The following is an 18131-nucleotide window of genomic DNA, read 5'->3' on the forward strand; positions in this document are numbered from 1 at the left end:
ATCCTATACGCCACTGGGAAGGTACGAGAGACGCGTCATGATCTATTGCTTCTTCCAGGAGTTTGCACCCAACCCTCGATTCTGGATTCTGGTCTCGGAAAGCTTGGTGTCTGATGATATGGGCCAGCCGCCCAGACGGCCCGGCGCAAAGACCTGTAGAATGTTTTACTTTTGGGGGGCGCTATATCGTCACGCCTTCCCCAACACGGCAGGTGGGGAGCGAGCCCGGGTTGGAAAGTCGAATCGTCGGATGTGAAGGTGGAAATCAAGCGGAGCCGGGAGTTGCATCTATCTAAAAGTATCTCGAGGAAGGGTGACCCCAAGGATCCCCGGCGTTGAGTGATGGTGGACCGGGCGCTGTCGACCGATGTTCAAGATACACTTCGTCGTCTGTCACTTCGGCCGTCGCTGTCAACATTAGTGTGACACTGTCAAGTGTCACCAACCTGTCACTGCGGATGCTTCACTTCAATCGGTCACGTCAGGGGTGACTCCGTGGGGTGGTTTAGGGAGTTTCAGAGTCCAACGCCGCCAAAGCCAATATCGTCGTCGAGTACAAGATATGTAACTCTATCCATTATCTAGAAGTCGTAGCATACGGGTGGAAGCAACACCAAAATTCTGCTCATCCCCCTCATCCAATCCAATGAATGGAACCAAGAATGCCTGCCGCGGGTATCAATCATCCTTAACCAGAAATCCCAAAATGATGCAGCCTAAGAAGCAGGGGAGAAAAAAAAAGAAAGAAAGAAAGAAAGGAAAGAAACTGAAAAGGCCTCCCAGAGTCCCAGGAGGAGGATACAGGGCCCGCCCAAAATTGAGATACTCCCAACAATCCAACGCCACGCCCAGAGCCAACTACCCCGCTCACAAAAAACTCAGCTCGTCCTCGCTGTCGTCGTCCGACCCGGGAATTACCCGCTGCACTGGCAGAGGGCGCGTACGGGTGGATCGTCGAACCCTCTCCGTCTTCGACGGGCTGGGAACCGGTAGCAAGGGCATCACCGGGGTTGGGTGGTGGTGGTTGATGATAACAACCTCGATCTTGGGAGCCAACTTGATTGGATCCGCCTGGGTGGTGGACGGACCTTTCTTTAAGACGCAGTTCTTGGCCTGGGGTAAGTCACGAAGGGCCGTCCGCGTCCGGGCGGCTATCGGTGCGGAATCGGGCTCCTTGGAACGAGCGGCTGCGATGCGCCCGCGAATCGCTGGCGAAGCGCTGGATGTGACTGGAGCTGCAGCCATCGTCCTTGCACTGGACCGGAGTCTCTTGGGTGACGGTGGCCTCCAATCATAGTTCGCGCGCTCTCTTTTCCCGGACATGGATGGCGCAGATGATGTCACGCTCGACGCGACCTCCTCCGAAGGTTCAGGACTGGACGACATGCTACTGGTCGAGTTGGCCACCGATGATCGCTCAGCTCTCCCAGCTGTTGGGCTTGATATGTCGCCAACACCACGTGTGACCAGGGGCCTAGGGTGGGTCGGCGTACTGGCCACCCACTCGCCAATGCTTTCTTCCCATCGGTACAAGTTGATCGCTTCATTGGGAGGCACATGCGCCACTGCAGGAGACTGTTCTGCACTTCCGCCCTGTTGGGATGAAGCCGCCTGTCCTTGGATTTCCAGGGCCCACGTGTGGTCGTCTTCGTCCAATGTAACTTCCGCCAACGCCATAGCTGTTTCCGCGGCCACCTTAGCGAGCAGCAGGGAAATACCGCTCATGGTTTTAATCTGAACAAGCCGCGATACGATCGTTTGGATTTCCCGAGGCGTCCTAACAGGATCACACTTGCGCGCGTGCCCGCAACAGTGAAACACTTGTTGAACAAACTCTGCTAGCTGTTTGACCACATCATGTTGGCTGGCTAACGATGAGCAGAACGATTCTATATTCTCCCTTGAAATAGAGTCAGACTGGCCAATGACATCGGGCGTGGACGTTTCGCTACACTGGAGCGTCCACTCCCCCAACAAGACGTATCCTCGGCGCAGGGCTTGAAAGCTTGGGCCCTCCATCTCCCGGCGCGACAAGATCAATCCAATGGCCCGTTGCACCCCGAAAGACAACGCTTCAACGACATGCCTGACCTTCATGCTAGTTGACTTATCATTGCCACCGGACGCTTGCGATCGCGCAATGTACATACCGCAGAGGGCGGTAACCAGGCTCGCTGAGAGGTTGCTGAGCGCATCCTGGATTGGGATTGGGCACGGAGACTGGTCTTTTGGTACGCTCGTAGGATTCATTACTGAAGCACGGGTGTCCATTGAACGTGTAGAACGAGATGTGTCTTTACCCTTCACTCGAGCTATGACCGAGTCCGTGGCTGGATAGATGCCAGCGGATGAAAGGACGATGGCCTCGATGGCCCTGGTTGCGGCAGCTGATTCTCCATCGCCGATAGACAGCGATCTGATGGCCCCATCCACGCACTTCTTCCACCGCGTAGTAACCATCCACTCCGGTGGGAAAGCCCTACGGGACAAAAGCTTTGCCACCTCGTCGAAAACGAAATGCCTCCTTCCAGGAGCTTTCGAGTAGTAATCGCGCAGTACGTGAATAGGGTTATCGCAGTGGCTCGCAGGTCTGGGAGGATCAAACGCCGGCGGATAGTCGTATGTCCTAACGGTGGTAAGATACTGTGATATAAGCGATTCAAAAGCGTCCAACTCCCCATGTTCGAGACACTCCTCTAGAAGGCGACAGGCAGCCAGTTTGGATACCCATCCTTTCAGTATCATCTCCGAGATGAGGTGGATCCCTTGCGCGCGCACGGCGTCGCGGAGCGGCTGCCATCCATTACCGCCAGGAGCATAATGAGCTTCGAGTTCCGTAAAGTACGCATCGCACATGTCGACCTCAGAGTCCTCATCCGCCTCATTCTGCAATCTCTGCTCTTCGGCAACAAACTCCGGAAGACGTCGCGCCGCCATAGACAGCAACGACCGAGCTCCACGGCCTCCCTGTCCATGTTTGCTGATGCCTGATGAAACAGCCCGCGTGCTCTTCAAAAACTTGATAAGCATACGATCTAAAGAGCGCGCGATGTCCACAAAGCCCGGGTCACCCGACAGGTCAAGGACTTCTTTCCATGAGCCCTGGTAAGCTGGGAAATTGGGGTTGTTCGTTCGGGATTGCCTCCGACGATCGCTTGGTTCAGCGTTGCTCGTGGGCGGTAAAATATTTCGAAAGAGTTGCTTCCGTATCGATGACGAGACCTCCGACGGTCCTTGTGCGGTTCCGGTGATCAACGGGGTCGCGATTTCAATTGCACCAGGCAGCGTCCTCTGCACCTCCGGGCTCTTGATCAACAGTCGGCTGCGCCTTCGCGCCCCATTCCTCTGTCCGCAACTCGAGTAGTTATGTCGTATTCGGCGATTTCCCGGTTTTCCAGGGATCCAGGCAGGATCGTCGGGTTCTTCATCCGAGAGGTTGCAGCCTGCTTCGGCACCGGCCTTCTTTGCCGGGGGTCGCAAACGATCGGGGACAGGTTGATCGGATTTGCCCTTCAATTTCGCATCGGCAATGCTGGTTCGGATCTCGTAGTGTTTCTGTAGTCGGTGGTGGATGGATGTCAAGGGGCGCAACATACGGTTTGCCCATTTCGCGGTCGGTCGGATATCCTCCATGCTGCGCCAATTGGCTCACTGTCTACCGGGAGGGCTCAGAGGAAGCTTCACGTCCGTAATAGGATGCAAGAAAAGGAGGGCGCATCAGAACCGGGCTCGTCGGGATTGTCGATGCTCATAAATAGTCCATGTTCTGCGGGCTCGCGACCGGGCTCTGTAAGATAACCAAGCCGCTAATACATTTCCAAGTAAACCCAGACAATTCCAGAGACCAAAATAAATCTGTTATAAAATATACAGCGAGTCACAAACAAAAGAACCGGGAGGTTAATCGAGAAATGTAGGATGCTGGGGTGACCGAGTGACGGGAAGATGTGCCGCCGCCGACGATGTAAACATTGCCGGCCCCCGCCGGATGCGGTTAGCGTCGATACTTAGTCAGTATCGACTCAACAATAACATAGATAGTATCTAGTGGTCACTTTATTCACTATCATTCCCTGACGCTTCCGTTCATCTCAATGGTGCTCCCGAATTATACGATGATTCTTACCTGTTGATATTGTTACACCTTCAGTCATACTAACACCTTTTGTGTGTTACCTTTGCCAACTCGTTGTAAGTCATCTTCCGCTAAATCCCATTTAAGATCAAGCCAATGTCCGTCAGGATGCTCCTTAGCTATACATCCTGTAGGCTATTGCCATCATAAATACTAAATTATATAACAAAACACGAACAGAAAGGCAATAATCAAGCAGAAAATATGCTTTTCAGAGACGAGGTACATATATCATACAAATTATATGTGTCGTACCTGGGCAGAGATAGAAAGCCTAGTGAAGAGAGTGCTGATACCAGCCCAATATCTTTGCTAGACATGGTGTATCCAAAAACGATAACAGAAACAGATGTGCAGCGCCTCAGGACTCATGATCACCTGATCAACTATTTTTCTACACAAAGAAACAAACATCATCATCCTTCCCTCACCCCTCCCTCACCCCTCCCTTCACTCCCCCTTCACTCTCCCTCGCCCTCCCCTCCTATAAGAGCTTACATCAACTCTTTATCTTCTATCTACCTGAATACTCCCTTACAGTATGGAGCCCGCGTCTCAGTTGATCTTGCGAACCCTACCCCCTCTTCAGAAGATTAATGGTACAGCGTATGCATCAACATCAACAGAAACTGTTTCCCTTCGGTTCTTCCGAGAGTGGGACAATTTTGAACGTGATGTTTTACAAGCCTGCGGGGCGATCGACCTAAGCCAGCACGTCCCTCTTACTGGCGACCAAACGGAAAATCATGTAATCGGTAGCGAGCTGGGGTTGACAGGAAGATTTTCCAAACATGTCAGTGATGCGGTGACCAAAGCGCTCTCGGTCACCCATCTGTCAGGCCTGAAGTTTGGGGATTATCAAGCCTTGCCAAACCGAGAAGCGGATAGCGTCCCCGATGTTGTCATGCTGACCTTACCGGATGCTGATGCAGTGGCCGTCGGCAAGCTTAAGACATACTGGACTGTGAACCTTGGAAGATACTCGATTAGAAGAGGTTACATGGATCTTCTCCCCCTCCAGCCCCATTTAGGCCAGCTCGTTCAGTATATGCGTCAAAATGGGTTGAAGTTTGGGTTCTTGTCAACTTACAAAGCCACCGTCTTTGTACGACGAACAGCCCCATTTCTATTCGAAATTACTTTGCCAATAAATGAAAAAGCCACGGGCCCAACACTAAGACAATGCTTTCTCGCATTCGCCATTTTCGCATCCTCTGATCCAAGGTTTACTGAGCCGGAAGGATTCTTGGAGAGTCAGGTAATTCACTTTTCATACATACAGGCACGAGGCTAATAACAGTATCTAATATAGTTGAAGATGCCTTCACAACCGTGTGCACAGGCATCCATCCGTCCTTCCCCGTATCGTAATCAGGTTACGACCAAAGATAGCACACAAGGGGAAGCCATTGGTTCCCAGACGATCTTCTTTGGCGGAGACGACGGTGTTGCAACCGGCTTTGTAAATTGTAAAAGACTAATCAAAAAGTCAGGGACGAAGGCTATATACGAGGTACAATGGGACGGACGTTCCGCCATCGCAAAATGCTGGACGGAATCCAGATATCCTCGGTTTGTGACAATGTCCCTGACGACTACATATCCATAACTGACTTTTGTCTATTGTAGCTACACCGATGAGGCTTGGACTTATGAGAAACTAGAGATGAAGTCTCCAGAAGGGTATAGCTTCTTCCCGAGACTTTTAACTCATGGCAAAATATGCTGTTCTTCTGTCTTTCCCAAAGGGTTCATCCTCATAATGACCAAATTCGATGGTCAATCAATCGATAAGCACTGGGATGCCATTCCCCCCCCCTATCAAGGAAAACATACGCGTCGTGATTTATGAGGCCATAAAAACTCTCAGGAGTATAGCTCTCGTTGCCATCGACTGCGGGCGCCACAATGTGCTCTACAATCCTGAGACACATGCAGTTGCGATGGTAGATTTCGAGCTTATGCAAGCATGTGAAGCGGACACCACCAGCCCAGACCAGCCCGAAATGTTTTCAATCTTCGAGGATAGGTTCTTGCCTGTTCGGATCCGCCACGAGGGCGGATAGCCTGAATGCTTCCTACCCTAAGATTCATCATATGATTTTCTCTTGCTCATTGTGATAAAGTATTGCTCTATCTTAAATATTTCATATTTTGTCACTTCTGACTTTTTTTTCCCTTGCAATGTTTTTACATTAATATCTACTGGCCTAGACTATGGCCGGCCCTACAGCAGGTTAGAAATGCGCAAGTGATGGGTATGCTCCGCACGCGAGTCCCTCACAAAGAAACCCTTACTAGAACTGTTCAGATACTCAGCGTTACCAATCCAAGCGTACTGAGAAACCACTTTCGCATCTGCATCAGCGTGGTTGGGTTTCCACGCATGCGCATATGTAGTCTTATGCCTGCGGGCGGTGTTTCTTCCCTTTGGCATCAATGTATCCGATTCTTTCTTTCTTTGGGGGGCAGGGTCAGGATATCCTATCAAGGGTTGTATGCCAATCTTCCATGTATTGTTCCAGTAGATCTAGTCAATTATACATAGTAGATTACGAAGAGCAATGAGGGACAAGCACCAAAGCATAGCATCGTTACAGGGTCGTATTGGGATAACCACCGATCATCGTATATAATACACAGCATGCGAATCGCCCGACCAGGCTATGCACTGCCCGCGATAGAGAACCCATGCAAATAGACATCAATGAAGAAAAGACACATGAGAAGAAAAAGGAAACCATAAGCACCAAATCGGCGCGAGAGTAGAGAGATTTCTACAGGAAAGTAAAACGTCCCGCTCATCCAAAACATCAACTCTTTGCAGGGATATATAGAGCCAAATAATACCTTTAGTAAGACAGGCAGAGTCCGAGAAAATGGAACCAAAACAATTTTAGCTTAGCCGGAGGCCATGCGAAGAAATATGGGGTGGCGGATGGAAAAAGTGTTCACGCTTAGGCCGAAGACTTCTTCGATCCACGGAGCTTGGGGTTGCTGGCGGCAGCGCGCTTCTTCTGCTTGGCCTTGGAAGAGCCGGTGTCACCACCCTCGATGAACTTCAACAGCTCATCGACGCTGCGGGAGTCCAACGAGGTGTTGCCCCGGGCTCCAGCGGCCTCGACGGTCTGACCGACCTGAGGCTGGATCTTGGTTCCGAGAGAGCGGGGGTTCATGTTGACCCGACGCAGGCGGCGAGCCTGGATGTCCTTCGCGTGCTTCGCGATGGAGACCGCGTTCTGGGTGAGCTGTTCCAACCAGGTCTCGGCCTCCTTGGTGTTCCGGTCGTTGGGGCCCAGCTGGCTAAGGAAGATGTTGTAGGCATCACGCATCTTGGCAACGGCACCCTTCGAGTCCTGGTCAAGAGCCAGCGCCTGGGCCAGCTGGAACAGGATCGTCGCGGTGTTGATAGACTGGCGGCCAAAAAGCGACTCGCAGACGACCAACGAGGCCTCGAACCACTTGCGAGAGTCCGAGTACTGCTTGAGGTGCTGCAGCATCACCGCGGCATTGTTCATGGTGGTGATGGAATCAGGGTGGTTGGCGCCGTAAATGATCTTCCAGAGATCCATAGCGTGCTTGATGTAAGCCAGGGCAGTCTTGGTGTTGCCGGAGGCGTGCTCGAACAGACTGAGATTGAGGTAGCTCAGAATGGTGTCGGCCGAGTCCACACCCAGAGTACGCTCAGTGACGATGACAGCCTTGCGAGCCAACTCGACAGCAGCTTCCTTCTCGTCGGTCTGGTAGTAGAGCATGGACAGCTGGTGGTAGAGCTTGGCAACCTCGGGGTGGAGGATACCGTAGATCTGCTCGTGCAGAGACAGAGATTCCAAGATGAGCTCCTGGCCCAACTGCTTCTGGTTCTGCATAAGAGAGATGCGTCCGGCTTCCAAGGCCTCCTCGGCAAGGGAGCTCCGGGGAGAGGCGTCCTTGACCAAAGGCACGATGTTGAGGATATCATCGGGCACAATGGAAACGACGGGCTTCTCCACGGCGGCGGCGCGGACGGGCGAGCTAGAGTCGCCACCCTTCTTCTTCTTCTTCTTGTTGCCCTCATCCTGACCAGCGCCGTTGACGCCGTTAGTGGCCGGAACCTTGGCAGGGATCTGCGACTTGTCGAAAAAGAACTCGCGGGCACCAAGCTGGAGACCGAGCTTAATCGACAGATCGCGGAGAAGCTGCAAATGTCTGAGGGAGCTGGTCCACTCGGACTCCAGAGTGAAGCGGTAGCGGATGGTAACTTGCTTCTCAATCTCAGCGCGGAGAGTGGCGGGGGTGGCCTTCTCGAAGGAGAAGTCGCCTTCGGGGTAGATCGTGCGCAGAGAGGCATCGATCTCGGCACTGGGGTTGGCGTTGACATCAGCGCCCAGAAGGCAGTTAAGCAAGTGAGCAATGCAGGAGGCAACGAATGGTGCCGGGACATTGCGGAGGTACTCGTTAGCAATGTGCTTGAAGGCACGAGCGATCATTTCCTGAACAAGGAGAGTGGACAGAGCATCGAGGCGAGCACCCTTCTCCTTGGACAGCTGAGCCAGCTTACCAAGGTAACGGATGTTGATACCACGCTTGTGCAGGAGCTGGCTGAGGGACTGTCCGTCCATGGGGAAACCGACATCACCGTCATGCAGATCCTGGATCAGTTCGGGCATGATCTTGGAGCGCAGGTAATCGCAGGTCTCGCGAACCTCCTTTTCGTCCTGAGCCCACTGTTCCTTTTCTTCGTCGGTTTGAGGGACCTGGCCACTGCAGACGTCAGGGTTCAGCGCAAGCGAGAATCCGGAGATATCGACACGCTCCTGGTCCTGAGCCTCCTCGGGCTTCTCCTCGGAGCCCTCCTCCTTCGATTCCGTAGCCTCGGAGGACTGCTCCTTGGCAGCTTCTTCCTCAGCCTTGGCGCTGCGACGGCGTTCAACTTCGGCCTTCACATACTGGCTCATCTTGTGCCTCCAGTAGGATTCAACGAGCTCCAATCTCAGGACCGACATACGGTGAGGGTAAGCATCGCTACCTTCCTCCTCCTGCCACATAACATCCAGAGGAGTCACGCGGTAGAGGTCGAGCACGTACTTCCGGCCATCAGTGCCCAGAAGACCCTTCGTCTCAACGCTACCCTCGAGCTCGTAACGCTTGCCCTCCTTGTCCCACACGGAGTGCTTCTTAACACGAAGAGCCTTGGACATCTTCTCAAAAACGGGCTCGAAGTCGGGGTGAGTGGCCACGACGTCCTTTCCTTCAACACCACCGTAGTCGATCTGGTGCTCGCCGGGCTCACGCTGCTTGAAGATACCGGGGACAATGCTCTGACCAACAATACGCTTGCCAAGATAGTCAACGACAACAGTTCCCGGGGTGAAGAGACCGTTGATGTCGAGCTGGTTGACAGCCTTGATTCCCAGAACATCCTTTCCGACGGCGACACGAGCAGCCTCGTCACCACCCTCGGAAGCGAAGGTTCCAACACCGTCAGCGCCGAAGGAGTAGAAGATGTTGTTGTACACGAAAATCTGAGCATCCCGGCCCTCGGTGGGGTTCAGAGGTGCGACTTCACCACGAGCGACCAGAACCGCACCGCGAGCAGCAGCCTCGTTGTAATCCGCGAACAGCTTGGAGGTCAGGCGCTCCCGGAAGACACGGTCCTGAACTGTCTCACGAGGAAGCTCCCGGGTAGTCTGGAACTCCTCATTCCAGTCACGCAGGGTCTCAGCGTTGTCGACGCCAGAGATCAGGTAGTTCTCCTGAGAACGGGTAATGTCTGGCTGGTGAGCATTCGCAGTCGAAGTAGGAGGGGGAACAAGCCAAGGGTTGTTGGGAATGGCATTCTGGAAGGGGAAGGTGGTGAGGAGATCCTTCTTGTTGTTCGACTCCTGGAGGGCTTCGAAAGACGCGCTGAAGGAAGGCGACAGATGGGCGATCAAGGTGAGCAACGAGTGCGCGCGGCCACTCTTGGGAATGGTCTTCGGGGAAGGATCGAACTTCATGTTGGAGTTCTTGTTCACGTAAAAGCCAGTGATGTGCGAGGTAATCTGGAACTGCTCACCCTCGTTGGTGGTGACCTGAAGGTAGAGCAAGTGGCCCTTCTGGCGGAGGTGGTAGGGAACGGGGTTCCAAGGGGAGAGAGAAATGGCCTTGACGGTCTTGGGAAGGGGAGCTTCGGCGCGAGGGAGGATGGTCTTCAAGGATGGGGAGCTAGCGATGTCATACTTGGACAGAGAGTGGTCCTTCTCCGACGCCTCAGCCACTTCGGCAGAAATGGCATCATGCAGCGACAGGCCAGCGCTAATGCCATGAAGGTTGTCAACCCGGTCACCAGCAGCACCGACCAGCTCCCTCATGCGGACGACATGCATACGAGCTTCCTTCTCGTTGTAAGGATCCTCCACCAGGGTGATTTCGGAGTCGGCCTTCAGATCTGGCACCTCAGATAGCTCGACGAAGTCATTGATACGCTGGCCGTTGAATTCGAGGTGGAAGCAGGTGTACTGGAAGGTGCTGGGCAACTCGACGATCGATTGGCGCACATCTTGGACTTGTTCTTGGCTCGACACCTAAGTATACGGGTTAGAGGTCTCGAATACTTCCTCTCGTCGCATGACTCTTTGCGGACACAATACCCACCATCACCTGGATCTTGTAGGGCTCATGAGGGAGCTTCACGGAGATCTGGAAAAGACCTGTGGGCGAAGGACTCGGGGTCAGTGACAGTACGCGAGCAGAAACGAAGCGACACAAGTGACATACCACCGGTGTTGTCCTCTTCCTGAACCTCCTCGGAGTGGTTACCATTAGTGAGCTGCTCGGGAGTCTCTGTCGAAAAGATTAGCTTATCGGGCGGCGATGGAGATTGCCGGTGGAGGGCGAACCTTTCGAGTGCTCCATTTCGCCATTGGTCTGAGCCATTAGGACGGATTGGTTGGTGGTAAATGATGGAATTCGAGGAATTGAATGAAGCAGTAGCACTAAGACAGACAGCTACCTGGCGACGACTTGTCTAGCACCCAGCAAAAAGATGAAGCGGGTGGCGGTGGAAGTAAAGGATGAAAGAGACGGAAAACAGAAATAAATGGTATAGTACAAGGACAAGGGCAATTGAATCGAAGACAACCCGACCCCGTACCCAGGACAATAAAAAGGGAACCCAAAAAGACCCGAATAGGAAAAGAATTGGCAGGCAGAGGAAAGGTTGAAGCTGGAGAAAGCACACGGGGAAGCCAGCCAGGAGAAAATTTCGCGGATGCGGAATACCCTCGGAAGTGCTCGGGGCGGTGGGCGCCAGCGAACCACCTCTCAGCCAATATGGATCCCCACAACACTGGCGAAACCCCGGCGACCACGATAAGGTGTGTGGATAGCGTCTTACTACTACTGTCTTTGCACATCGTTTTAAGCTCCATCCATCTCTCCGAACTCCGTAGGACCGATGGCCCTCATCCTTCCACTGATATACACATTTAGCAGCACAGACAATGAGATCATTGCCAGCGGACGGACGGCAATTGGCTTCTTTCATGCCTTGCTTTTGTGCGACTTCCTCCAGCTGTCACCAACGCACCAGCTGCTCGAGTGTGTACCGTATTCCTAGAGGCTTCATCACAATCAGATACAATTCACAATGGTTGCATATTATCCAATGATTCAGTCTCAGCCCTCATGGTCGTGGTTCTTGTTTATCATCACCTCTGTCTTTTTTTGTAACATCCATTTTTATCGCTGGCGCCACGACTGATTTAAACCAATCGTGGCAGAATATGTATCCTGCTGGGTGAAAACACGCACAATGTCATAGATAACCACCTCATCACTATTGCCAGTGATTTTATATCTGCATCGAATATTCCAGTACGGAGTTTTCCCAATGGAAGAAAAAATAACGTGACACTTATTCGCTTACTCCGTATGTACTCCGTAATATATCTTACCCGATGCATCCAAAAGTATGCTACTCCAACTCAACTGACTGAAAGAATCGCCAGATGCCACCGATGTATTCAATCCACCGTCTGACATAATTATATAGACAAGACTTACCTAGCAAGGATTGGAATCCCCCAGTCGCTCTCGATCCATACAAGGGCTGCATTCAGCATCAATAGATCGTACGCGGTGGTCAGCCACAGTGGGCCCGGCATCGGAGGCGCAGCACCGGAGAATTCGAAGCCAATCCGAAGGAGCAGCGTTGTGACTGCCGCGTACCGACTTTTGGTAACAATAGATTCGGGCCCGATTCCAGCTCATCTCTCCCCGTGCGCATTAATCCTTCTTTCTCTCCTTTCTTTCGGTCTGCTTTCCTTTCTCCCGCACTCTTTACCTGGCCCATGCTCTGCGACGGGGAGCTTTGTTGCTGTCGATAATCTCCGCCTCGGACAGTGGTTCCCTTGGATGTATAGATAGGTGGTTCCGCCCCGTCTCCGCCTCTAAAAAGTTCCACACACTCCTTAGACCTTTCATTCGATCTCAATTTCTCATATAAACGTCCAATTGCTTGATATTATTGGATATCGTTTCCCTCAATATTGCCCGATCTGCAGCGAGGGTGCTTACCCAGCAGACGAACATGTTGTATCAAAATGCGCAACGGTCCATGATTTCTTTTGCCCGGGCTGGCTTGGGTAGGCCTCCCGGGACAAACCGCATAATCACCCCCTACGTGAGACGGGGCTTCTCGCAGGGACAAACCCGAAAGAACTCAGATAATTCGGATCAAAATGCCACCAAAAACGATAAAAGTCGGAAGAGCAATGACTCGGAGGACCCTACTCTGAGGTCGACGCTGCTGAAGATGATGGAGACCGCAGCTACTACTTTTGCTTCTATGGCCATTCTAGGGTGAGATATTTCCAATCATGGGTTCATGTATTGTACACTGATGGTTTCTAGCCTGGCTGGATATGCATACCACCGGTACTACAAGTATCTGATCCTGGAGAAGATGGAAAATGCCTTCAAACCCGGTGACCCGGCCCTCGAGCTGGCGGGTGTAGAAGACGGGAAGCACAAGTACAGCGAGGAGCACTGGGTGCATCGTGACGAGCAAGCCAGAATGGATAAAATCATTTCCGGTCACGCTGGTGGTCGCTACTATTTACTGGTTGGAGAAAAGGGCACTGGAAAAACATCAATGCTTCTAGAGGCGATGCGCAAAATTGACGGCGAGGGTTGTGCAATGTTCGAGGCTCACGCTGATCTCGAGATTTTCCGAATTCGCCTCGGAAAAGCTTTGGACTATGAATTTCACGAAGAGTAGGTCCTACTAAAGCACCCTCATGTGTTTGTGGGTCGAGCTACTTCTGACAACTTCTTCACAGTTACATTGGAAGTCTTTTCAGTATCAAGGGCCCCCGGGACACTACTGCTCTCTTGGATATTGAGCGCGCATTCAACAAACTGGAAAAGGTCGCCCTTGCGAGAAGACGCAGCAAGGAGTCACCCTTGGTCTTGATCATCAACAGTGCACACCTGATCCGAGATGATCATGATGGCCAGGATCTCCTCGAGGCTATTCAACAACGAGCCGAGCAGTGGGCGGCAAGTGGTCTGGTTACCACAGGTAAGCCTTCTTGACAGCAACTGACGGACTTGACACCTTTTGACACCAAAGAAAGTTCTGAACAGTGACGAGTACTGGGTTTACGAACGCTTGAAGAAATATGCCACGAGGATGGAAGTCATCCCGGTTAGAGATTTGCCTAAAGACCGAGCAATGGAGGCCTTGAGAAAATATCGCAAGCAGTACTTTGGTGAGGATCTATCACCGAACACCCTCGAAGAGGTGTATGATCTTGTCGGTGGGCGACTGTCCTTCTTGAACCGGGTTGCAAAGGCCGTGGATTACAAGAAGCTCTGCCACAGCATCTGTGAGGCTGAGAAGACATGGTTTCTCAACAAGTGTTGGATCCTGGGTCCCGAAATGGACGACGATGTGATGGACCAGCAGAAATATGCGGTAGGTTGTTCCTCGTCGGAGAAGAAATCAGGCTTGCCCGCTAACAGAGTGACAGTCTGCCGCGATGGTGCTGGCTAGGGCACTTGTGCTCAAGGGAGAGGAAATGGACAAGACCTATGATCCCAAGCTGGGCCACATTCTACCGGAGATTCCTCTCCACGAGGCACGACAGATCATGACAAGAGCGGACTTCATCCAGAGCTACGACCACGAGAACATCTTCACGATCGACTCGCGGGCTATGGTGCGCGCCGATTCGGTCCCCATGCAGAATGCCTTTAAGCAAATCTGTAGCTGGGAAGGATTCGACGAGCACCTGGAAGGCACTCTTACGCGCATTGGTGACATTGAAAGCTTGGGCCGCACTCGTGAGCTGACGATCAAGGACCTCTGGAACAACGGCAAGTATCAGCTTCTCATGCGGGACCCCAAGGGTCGCGAGCAAGGTGCTGCCGAGTTCTCCGTCATGGAGCGAGAATATGAAAAGAAGGAGGAGGCGGAGGATAAATGAATGCTACAACCCGCATGGCGAGCGTTGTACGATGTATAGAAATAGATCGAGATCATCCAGATGATCTCGGGGTGATCAGTGTACTATATCGGGAAAGGGGGGGTGGTTCTTTGTTGGATGGTGGCTTGCCGACCCATGTTCTGTGTATTTAAACCCTTCGATTCGACAGCCACTTACGACGATATTATAGAATCCGTATCCCATCCATTGCCATGGTATAGTGAGGGCATCGTCACCGGTGACATCATCCGCCGCCCCCCTCACCGCCCGGCCAATTGGGAGAGCCAATCCATCATTGCAACATCTTCATCCCAGCCTCACCCATTTTCGCTTCGCTCCCCTCCGTGGTTCTTCTTCGCAAAGCGCTTTCCTCTCGTCGCTATCCTTGCCCATCCCCCAATCCCTCAGAACCAGCCAACATCCTCAATTCCAACCCTAGAGGACAGAATAACAGAACAATGTCTCCCCGCAAGAAAGAGGTCCTTTCCGCGGTCACAACAACGGCTGACTCTAGCGCCGACACCGCCGAAAAATCTACGCGCAAGCTTCGTCAAAAGACGCGCGTGGAACGCATCCACCCCGCCGTGCGCTTCTCTCTCGCCGTGTTCAGCAGCCTCGCGTTGAGCTCCACACTCTTCACCCTCACGACCGGCATCACCCTCGGCGAGCTAGGTAGCGTGAGCAAACACCTCGAGACATGGTGGGAAGTAGGAGGCCTGATGGTCTGGAAGGCCGTTGAGGTCGGACTCGCCTGGATCCTGGGCTTTGATGGTATGCTCATCCCCCATAATCCCCTCCCATTCAAACATACAAGCTGACCAAAACAACCCAAGGCCGCGACGTCCTCTCCTTCATCTTTCTCACCCACTTGCCAACCTACAGCCTCCTCTCGACCTTCTACGGCCTGCGCCCAACCACAACCCTAACCAGCTACTTCATCACTCTCGCCTCCACCACCATCCCCTTCGTCCTTCTTCGCAGCCCGACCCCCATCCACTCGCAAACCACCACCATCCCCAACCGCTCCATCCTCCAGGACCGCCCCACAACCATCTACACCACCATCGGCGCAACCGCCATCTTCACCGTCACCCTGTACCTCAGCTACGCGACCACCTGGCTGCCCACGAAACTCGTCACCCACTTCCAGGACCTCCCCGACATCAGCACCGTGCATGCCGGCCCCGCCGGTCTCCCCGTACTGTTTTTGACACTCCTGCCCGCAGGCCTGGCAGCGCGCGATTTCCTCTTCGCCAGCTCGACGGGAGCATCGCCGTCAAAGGACACCAAGAAGAACGCCAGCCCGGAGGGCGAGTATCTAGCCTGCACAGTGTACCGGAAGACATGGGGCGCGTTGACAAAGAAGACCCAAGTGCTGATCTCGCGCACGGGTCTGCTGGCGAGCATGTTGTTCGTGAACACGGTCATTCAGGTCGCCGGGACAGTCAACCGCGTGGATGTCGAGGGCGCCATGGCTTGGGGAACCGTGTGGAGTGTTGCAGCCTTGGTAACGGGTGCTATGTTCGGATGGATCGAGGCTGTTGACGGTGTATGAACTGCTTCTCAGTAGCCTTATTTCTTCTTACCTTCATTTCTCCTTTCTGCCTCGAAGTTGTATGAGAGAGAGAGAGGGGGAGTATGTTGAAATTCTATCGCGTGGTAATTTCTTTGAACGTGGCTGCTGCTATGACCACTGGGATTCTTTTGGCGGAATGTATTCTAGTTAATTAGTTAGTCGGCCATGACGTGGACATGACAGAAACACGGAGAATCAAGCAAAAAACACAACGGCGGGCGGGTGTGAAGAAGGGGAAAAAAACAAAACCAGATTGACCGGGGTTGGGTTGGGCAGGGTTCAGGGTCTAGTCTAGTCTGATCTAATTGTTTCAGTGGGGTGATTCCGATTCCGTTTCAAGTTGATTTGGGGTTTCAGCCCATGTTGATGTTGAAGGTCTTATTTTTGAGCTTGTCGCATATGCATGTTAGTTCTGTCGAGTCGCTGTATACCTCTTACGTTGATTATCTTGGCTTGACTTTCTTATTTTTTTGTTGATGTTTCGGATTGATTGATTGATGCGGGGGGTTGGGGTATTCGTCGGGTCGATCGTCAACTACATGGTATTTATTGCGTGAGTTCATGAGGAATTAATTACATGATGTCATGTCTGTGTGTAATCGGATATATCACTCTAATTGAAGCGCTGCGTTGATGTCGGCTGGTTTTTGGGGAATAAGGTTGAGAATGAGAAATAGATAGGAGAATAGGGGGGAAAGAAACTATATGACTGGGAAAGTAAGGGGTGATATGATGGAGGAAGGCGATGAAGGAAACGATCACCGCATCTCCATCCCACTGGCCAGTCCGTCTGGAGAGTAGATCTCGCGGTGGAAGGCCTTGGGCCCGTGCTTGGGTAACAACCAGCCCGGATGGAAGATGTTGAATATGCCCACGGCCAGGACCATCATGACGCCGTCCAAGACAATGAAGTACCGCTCGTGAGTAATCAGGAATCCCGTCCAACCTTGCGACAGCTCAATGGTTCGATAGATACTCCGGATGTATATGCAGACGACAGAGAAGATCATGGCGCCGAGAAGGGGAACGATCGTACCGGTCATGGTTTGTAGCAGCTGCTGGCGGAGAGTGCGACGAATGAAATCGGCGGCGAGGAAGACAAAGACGGTGATGGATGCCAGCTGGAAGACGATACCGGCGACCATGGTGTGTGTGCCTGGGGCAGTATTGCCGTTGACCTTGTTTACTTCTATCGAGGCCATGCCACCGCCGACGGCTTGGACGACCAATGAAACGACGTCACAAGTGACGAAGATCCAGAGATAGAGTTTCGGACTCAAAATTGAGGTCTCGGGACCCAAAAGGTGGATGAAACGGCCCAGGAGTATGTAGATGCCTGCAGTGAAGAAAGTGGGCGCTGGGGGAAATTAGCACATGTTTCATGGATCTGATAATCGTGCTTCTGCCTGCGTACCGATGATCAGGGTGGAAATTTGCATGAGGAAGGCCGTCCCGTTGTAGGGGCATTCAGCAGACCAGGTACGTCCGGCCCAGCCCAGGACTTCGACTGTAGCAGTCAAGTCAGCGATGATTGCAAGAGTGATAATAAGACGGAATAAGGATTCACATACCCATACAGCCAAGGACGAATACGGCGCACCACCAGGTCCGTTTCCACACGAGCTGCACCATGTGGAGGATCATTGACAATCCGAAGAGGGTGCAGAATACGATGCCTGCGGCCAGCGAGGGCACGTAGCCGTACGACGTGCCATAGCCTTCGATCTTAGCGTGACAGCCCTCTGTCAGTTGCTGCTTGAAGTCATATGCCGCTGTTGCGTTCATGCCCGACATATTGGCGCAGATGGAAGGTTGGTATGTCGTCGGCTAGATTCTGAGGCCAAACGTGGCTATCGACCAAAGTAAAGAGCGAACGCAGATAGATATAAGTAAGGCAGAGAAACACCTGGAGATTAAGGTACGACCGTAACTGGAGAAGAGAATGACACCGCACGGCAGACAGAGCTAA

General features: G+C 52.6%; 6 protein-coding genes across 6 annotated transcripts; 3 read left to right on the top strand and 3 right to left on the bottom strand.

The window, feature by feature from the left end:
- Nucleotides 1-561: 561 nt before the first annotated feature.
- Nucleotides 562-3719, bottom strand: BO94DRAFT_105504 (uncharacterized protein). Its single transcript, XM_025605481.1, has one exon. It carries the CDS (start codon nt 3631-3633, stop codon nt 868-870), a length of 2766 nt encoding a protein of 921 aa, XP_025466517.1. The 5' UTR covers nt 3634-3719; the 3' UTR covers nt 562-867.
- An 891-nt stretch (nt 3720-4610) lies between these two features.
- BO94DRAFT_566707 (uncharacterized protein) lies at nt 4611-6201 on the top strand (the record flags this gene model as incomplete). The annotated part of the gene is made up of 4 exons (XM_025614579.1): nt 4611-5393; nt 5448-5707; nt 5765-5884; nt 5931-6201. Exons 1-4 carry the CDS (start codon nt 4677-4679, stop codon nt 6199-6201), a joined length of 1368 nt encoding a protein of 455 aa, XP_025466518.1. The 5' UTR covers nt 4611-4676.
- Nucleotides 6202-6683: 482 nt separating this feature from the next.
- On the bottom strand, nt 6684-11314 carry BO94DRAFT_494341 (translation initiation factor 3 subunit CLU1). Its single transcript, XM_025609227.1, has 4 exons — nt 10996-11314; nt 10874-10939; nt 10751-10806; nt 6684-10680 (listed from the first exon to the last, which is right to left on the bottom strand). Exons 1-4 carry the CDS (start codon nt 11030-11032, stop codon nt 7093-7095), a joined length of 3747 nt encoding a protein of 1248 aa, XP_025466519.1. The 5' UTR covers nt 11033-11314; the 3' UTR covers nt 6684-7092.
- Nucleotides 11315-12399: 1085 nt separating this feature from the next.
- BO94DRAFT_536166 (ATP-binding protein) lies at nt 12400-14818 on the top strand. Its single transcript, XM_025611954.1, has 5 exons — nt 12400-12958; nt 13010-13372; nt 13438-13679; nt 13735-14075; nt 14131-14818. The coding sequence occupies exons 1-5, from the start codon at nt 12687-12689 to the stop codon at nt 14584-14586; spliced, it is 1674 nt and encodes a 557-aa protein (XP_025466520.1). The 5' UTR covers nt 12400-12686; the 3' UTR covers nt 14587-14818.
- Nucleotides 14816-16531, top strand: BO94DRAFT_105708 (uncharacterized protein). The gene is made up of 2 exons (XM_025605483.1): nt 14816-15357; nt 15420-16531. Exons 1-2 carry the CDS (start codon nt 15045-15047, stop codon nt 16139-16141), a joined length of 1035 nt encoding a protein of 344 aa, XP_025466521.1. The 5' UTR covers nt 14816-15044; the 3' UTR covers nt 16142-16531.
- Nucleotides 16526-18131, bottom strand: BO94DRAFT_105717 (RTA1 domain-containing protein). Its single transcript, XM_025605484.1, has 3 exons — nt 17734-18131; nt 17577-17669; nt 16526-17519 (listed from the first exon to the last, which is right to left on the bottom strand). Exons 1-3 carry the CDS (start codon nt 17954-17956, stop codon nt 16921-16923), a joined length of 915 nt encoding a protein of 304 aa, XP_025466522.1. The 5' UTR covers nt 17957-18131; the 3' UTR covers nt 16526-16920.

The sequence above is a fragment of the Aspergillus sclerotioniger genome (assembly GCF_003184525.1).
Source record: "Aspergillus sclerotioniger CBS 115572 chromosome Unknown BO94scaffold_17, whole genome shotgun sequence".
NCBI lineage: Eukaryota > Fungi > Ascomycota > Eurotiomycetes > Eurotiales > Aspergillaceae > Aspergillus > Aspergillus sclerotioniger.

What these genes read in the sequence shown, in the direction of transcription:
- BO94DRAFT_105504 (XM_025605481.1), bottom strand. Translation starts at nt 3,633, where the DNA reads ATGGAGGATATCCGACCGACCGCGAAATGGGCAAACCGTATGTTGCGC.
- BO94DRAFT_536166 (XM_025611954.1), top strand. Translation starts at nt 12,687, where the DNA reads ATGTTGTATCAAAATGCGCAACGGTCCATGATTTCTTTTGCCCGGGCT. An exon ending in GCTTCTATGGCCATTCTAGG is followed by an intron (nt 12,959 to 13,009) that starts GTGAGATATTTC and finishes GATGGTTTCTAG; the next exon opens with CCTGGCTGGATATGCATACC. An exon ending in AAGTGGTCTGGTTACCACAG is followed by an intron (nt 13,680 to 13,734) that starts GTAAGCCTTCTT and finishes CACCAAAGAAAG; the next exon opens with TTCTGAACAGTGACGAGTAC.
- BO94DRAFT_494341 (XM_025609227.1), bottom strand. Translation starts at nt 11,032, where the DNA reads ATGGCTCAGACCAATGGCGAAATGGAGCACTCGAAAG. An exon ending in CGAAATGGAGCACTCGAAAG is followed by an intron (nt 10,940 to 10,995) that starts GTTCGCCCTCCA and finishes TCTTTTCGACAG; the next exon opens with AGACTCCCGAGCAGCTCACT. An exon ending in CCTACAAGATCCAGGTGATG is followed by an intron (nt 10,681 to 10,750) that starts GTGGGTATTGTG and finishes CCGTATACTTAG; the next exon opens with GTGTCGAGCCAAGAACAAGT.
- BO94DRAFT_105708 (XM_025605483.1), top strand. Translation starts at nt 15,045, where the DNA reads ATGTCTCCCCGCAAGAAAGAGGTCCTTTCCGCGGTCACAACAACGGCT. An exon ending in CTGGATCCTGGGCTTTGATG is followed by an intron (nt 15,358 to 15,419) that starts GTATGCTCATCC and finishes AAACAACCCAAG; the next exon opens with GCCGCGACGTCCTCTCCTTC.
- BO94DRAFT_105717 (XM_025605484.1), bottom strand. Translation starts at nt 17,956, where the DNA reads ATGTCGGGCATGAACGCAACAGCGGCATATGACTTCAAGCAGCAACTG. An exon ending in ATTCGTCCTTGGCTGTATGG is followed by an intron (nt 17,670 to 17,733) that starts GTATGTGAATCC and finishes TGACTGCTACAG; the next exon opens with TCGAAGTCCTGGGCTGGGCC. An exon ending in AATTTCCACCCTGATCATCG is followed by an intron (nt 17,520 to 17,576) that starts GTACGCAGGCAG and finishes AATTTCCCCCAG; the next exon opens with CGCCCACTTTCTTCACTGCA.